This window comes from Pygoscelis adeliae, unplaced genomic scaffold (assembly GCF_000699105.1).
Source record: "Pygoscelis adeliae isolate BGI_AS28 unplaced genomic scaffold, ASM69910v1 Scaffold186, whole genome shotgun sequence".
Lineage (NCBI taxonomy): Eukaryota > Metazoa > Chordata > Aves > Sphenisciformes > Spheniscidae > Pygoscelis > Pygoscelis adeliae.
Genome location: NW_008825071.1, coordinates 7,712,962 through 7,717,399, shown reverse-complemented (window position 1 = coordinate 7,717,399; position 4,438 = coordinate 7,712,962). Strand labels below are relative to the sequence as shown.

Sequence of the window (4,438 nt, the reverse complement as noted above, 5' to 3'; positions counted from 1 at the left end):
AGCTTCCAGGGCTCTGGAGATAATAGGCTTGCCCTTTGAAATCATATAAAAGGTATTAAAGGTTAGGATGGAAAGTACAGCCTGGTTCAAAGTTTCCCTAAAGAAAAAATCCCAGCCAGGGAAAGTTTAGAAGCAAAATGGTTTCTTCTCCCCCAGCAAAGGGAGTTTCAGTTTTTGTTTTTCATATCTTGCTCTCTTGCTTCACATACTGTGCTGTGGAACAGCAGCTGAGCTTGCAAATACTTCTGGAGGAAAAGGGCTGTTTTGCTTGAAGCTATGCCTGTCCTAGAGGGAAAATCTGTGTGTTTTTAAGAGTCCTGACTCCTGTATTTTAACTTAACTGAGGAAGAATGTTGTTTAACATCACCTTGGCAAGAGTGTGTGGCATGTACATTTCCCAGATCAAACTGAAGCCTGACCCTTTACGCTTACCCTTCAGTGCACTTCTGTGTGGGCAAACTTGTGACCTCAGCCTTAGGCATGCCGCAGCCCCTCCAGACTACATCTGGTCAGGCCGTTTTGGGAAAGATTGCTGTGGGCTGACCCACAGCAGGGGCAGGAGCTTACTGTGGTTTGCTCACTGGGGGTTTCCCCACAATGAAAAGGGAGGTAGAGAAAGTTTTTGCCTCTTGACTGGTTTATGAAGGGTAAACATGTAGCTCTGCAGGACTCACAGAAAGAGGCACTTGGGTGAAAGCTGAGTGCCCTTCTTGGAGGTGGGCTTGATGTGTGACTGACTCATGGGGGCAGGAGAGCCATCATTTTAGTGAAGAACAGATGTGAAATATATTAACTGGAGCCCTCTTCTCTCCAAGACTTCCTTCAGCAACCCCCCCTCACTTCTGTCTTCTCAAGGACTCTATTATTTCACACAGGAGAAAGAAGTGAGAGTTCAGGATTTTCTCTCCCTCTAGAGAGATCCACTGGGATTTACATTTTACTTGTACCTATCTTCCAAGTAATGGATTGAGGTCCTTGAAACCAGAAAACACTGAGAAAAATAAAGCTTAGAGCCTGTTATATTTACTATGTCGGCCAATGAAGATAGAAGCAAAAAGCTTTAAAAATAAGTAGCTTATTTCATCAGCGAGGCCCCTGGTGAGACTGCTGTCTGACTTCCCTCACAGAACAGATTGGAGTTTCTGAAAGTGTTACCCACCCACGGCATTCACTCGTCTGAGTTGGACTTTTGCATGCTGAGAACTTGTCAAACTGACTTCTCCTCACAAAACTTTCTAGAGGTGATTTGGCTTTAGGGTGCCCAGCCTGATGTGGCTTCCAGGAACCTGGTTTTCAAAAGGGGCTCACCATACACTCTCCACCCATCAAAACTCAGAAAAAACCCTCCTAAATGGCTTCTCTCTGTTGTGATCTCAGTAGCCTAAAGACAGCAGCCAGAATTGTTTTCCAAAAATAACATGTCAGCAACTTTCTGAGTTTCATGATTTGTAAATGCCTCTGTGATCAACCTCAGACTTCCTCAAAAATTCTCCAAGGGGAAACAGCCCTTACAGATCACAAGGAAAGGGCTTTTTTTTTTCTTTTTTTTTTTTCTTTTTCAGATATCTAGAGGGGATGTCCAAATGATTCCTCTTCTGGGAGCTGCCTTGATTTTTTTTAATCAGGAAATTTTCCAGCATATAATTTGTTAGAATTATGTCACTCCAGCTGCCCCTGCTTGTCTTGAAAATTACAAAATACACTAAGAAGAGATGCTGCTTCTACATCATGAGTGCCTACATGGGGAGTTACATGTGTAGCACTACAGAAACATAGTTTGTATTGCTCAGCCATGCTGTAAATTCCTGCTTAACCCATAGACCCAAGTCACAGTGTCCTCATGGCATTATGACGTGAGGGCTTAAATGTGGTTTCAGAAATGTCACTTCATATGGCCAACCTCTGCACAGACACTGTTCTGTTAGAGCTGCAGAGAGAAGGCTGAGAGGGGATTTTGGGAGGCTGACAAACCCTTTCCCCTGTGTTTTGTCACTCAAGAGAGAGATTCTTTCAGTGCTGATTTTGATGCCCTTCACAGTGCCCCACAATCAGCCTTATTTCTATTCAGATCAACACAGAGGGGGGGAAAAAAAAAAGAAAAAAAGGGAGGTGAGGTGCTACCAGTGCAGGCAGTTGCAGAAATGGGAGTGACCTAACAGATTTAATGGGAGGAGCACTGGCTCCTACACGTAGGGATTTTCCCTGTGACGGGGAACTTCAAGATAAGCCGTCTGGGGGATTCCCCAGTCTGCCTCCAGAAATACCACTCTAGAAGCAGTAGCAGTTTCACTCTGCTCTCACAGTCCATCCTGTGAAGAGGCACACTGTTGCTGCTCTGTGATTTGAAGCAGCAAAAGCCATGTGTTCGGTAGTCTACGCTCTGCTCATCATCCTGTGCAATGGTAAGTGGGAAGCCTTGCCTTTTTCATTCTGGTCTTCCACGTTTATTTTGTGGGGATATGTTTTGGGAAGACAGGAAAGATTACCTAGGCAATCTCTTTTAAAGGCAATGTGTACCTGTGCTTTGCAGTTTGGTGCTTGATCAGTGGGGCTTCTGTGGCGGTCCCAGATGTTGCTGTGAGATGTGCAGAAGAAGCGCTGCTGCCCTGTAAAGTTCTTCGGAACAACTCAATCATCTACCAGACAGCATCTTGGTATAAAGTAAGAAAAAAGCCTAAGTTACCTGAGCAGTCTGCTTTGCTTTCCTACCTGATATTGGCTTGTCTTGTACAAAATGGGTTTATTTTATGAAGAGGCATTTACCTCTCAGTGCAGCAGAGATAAGGCAGCCATTTGAGCTGATCACAGAGAACAGGCATTTTCCATGTCATTGTAGACAGACTATTTGAGCGTGATCCCTGAATTGCTCTTCACCTGCTTTTCTCTCTAACTATTGCTGGCTTCCAGGGATCAGAATTCAGGTGATGCCCCACGTACATATACCGCTCCAAAGAGGAGTCTTTCCAGGATTTTTCTTCAGAGCAAAAACTGGTATTTAAACCTTGCAACATCAGTGATGTTGTGCCTTGGTTAATCTCTCCCCAAACAGGAGCTGATTTTTTCTTTGAAATAGAGGAACTAAAGAAGCACTTGCTATTCTTTAGGAAGATTTGGCTAGTGGAGGTGGGCATAAGGGCAGGGTATGCAGAAGGCTGGTGGAGAGCTAGAAATTCTGACTTATCTCGTTGCAGCCATGAAGTAAAAGTCTAATCTTGGCTGCTGCCCTGGTTCAGAATTCCCATCTCCAAAGCAGGAGAGCCCTGCTCACCCCCTATTTGTGGGAGGCCTACAAGGGTCAATCGGCTAACGAGCAGAAAGTCCTGTTCAACACTTTCAAGATGAAATTTCTCATAGAAAGAGAGGCAGTGGTTGAAGAAGTGGCTGTTGACTTGCTGTATGGCACCGTGTATGTGCATATCAGTGCATAGTTTCAGCTTATGGCGTGAGCCAAATTAACAGGAAAAAAAGGAAGGTTTTGTTTTCCCCCATTCCTCACTCCCAGACATACACTCCTGCCGCTTACCATGGGTCAGTCCTGGGGGTCCTCTGGTTGCCTATTAAGTCAACTCACTATTGCTTGTTGTAACAGTGGAAAATCAATCTGTGAATAAAGATTTTGTGGGTTACAGAGTTGAATTACTTTCCCATGTGATGGGAGAGCAGTAGAAGGGAAGGGAAAAAACCCTATTTTTGGTGGGTGAAACCTGTTAATTTATCTCTGCCAGAACATAAAGTCACAGCCTTGGCTTCCCCAGCAGTTTGGTCAGATACAGGTTTAAAATTATTCCCTACAGTAAACCAACTGTGTTATTAGATAGGGCTTCTCTGGTTGAAACTTGCAATGCATCTGAGTTTCAGTGCTGGTACAACAATGAGCATCTGCCTACTGACTAGATGACAACTGCAACCCAGAGGTACCTTACTCTGAAAGAGCTGTTTTGAACATCTGGCTACCAGCCCATCAGCAAGTGCACCAACTATAGTCTCCTTCTTTTTCCAAAATGCTGAACTAAGTGCGGGTTGGAGACAGAGAGGAGAGAATAATGCATTTGGTTGAACATTACTACGAGAGCTGGGATAGCTGTCAACTTACTCTTCTTTTGCTTTCTGCTTCAAAAGCTGGATAAGGACATGTATTTTCCATACAGATACATGCTAATTATTTAAGGCCCCATGTTTCCCACAGAGTCTAGGCAGGGCAGGGAGCTCACTGCAGGCAAACCATGCAGTCTGGTGGACCTGGAGGAGTTGAGCAGAAGTGGTAAGGGGCAGGGGAGGAACAGACAGAGAGGTTGACTAAATCCCTGAAAATTCTCCCCCAAACCAGTGCTGGAAGTCAGCAAAACCAAAAACAGTTTCAGCAGGCTGAAGCGTGGGGATCCTCCAGAAGCATGTCCTGAGTTCAGTGGCAGTTGGGAGGGCTGGGCAGCAAACAGGA

At 44.9% G+C, this 4,438-nt stretch overlaps 1 protein-coding gene across 1 annotated transcript in view; it reads left to right on the top strand.

The window, feature by feature from the left end:
- Nucleotides 1-480: 480 nt before the first annotated feature.
- The window catches only part of CD83 (CD83 molecule), a 15,587-nt gene continuing 11,629 nt past the window's right edge, over nucleotides 481-4,438 (top strand). The window contains 3 exon segments of the mRNA XM_009326554.1: nucleotides 481-508; nucleotides 2,352-2,446; nucleotides 2,449-2,661. Of these exon segments, the coding sequence (XP_009324829.1) occupies nucleotides 481-508; nucleotides 2,352-2,446; nucleotides 2,449-2,661 (336 nt within the window).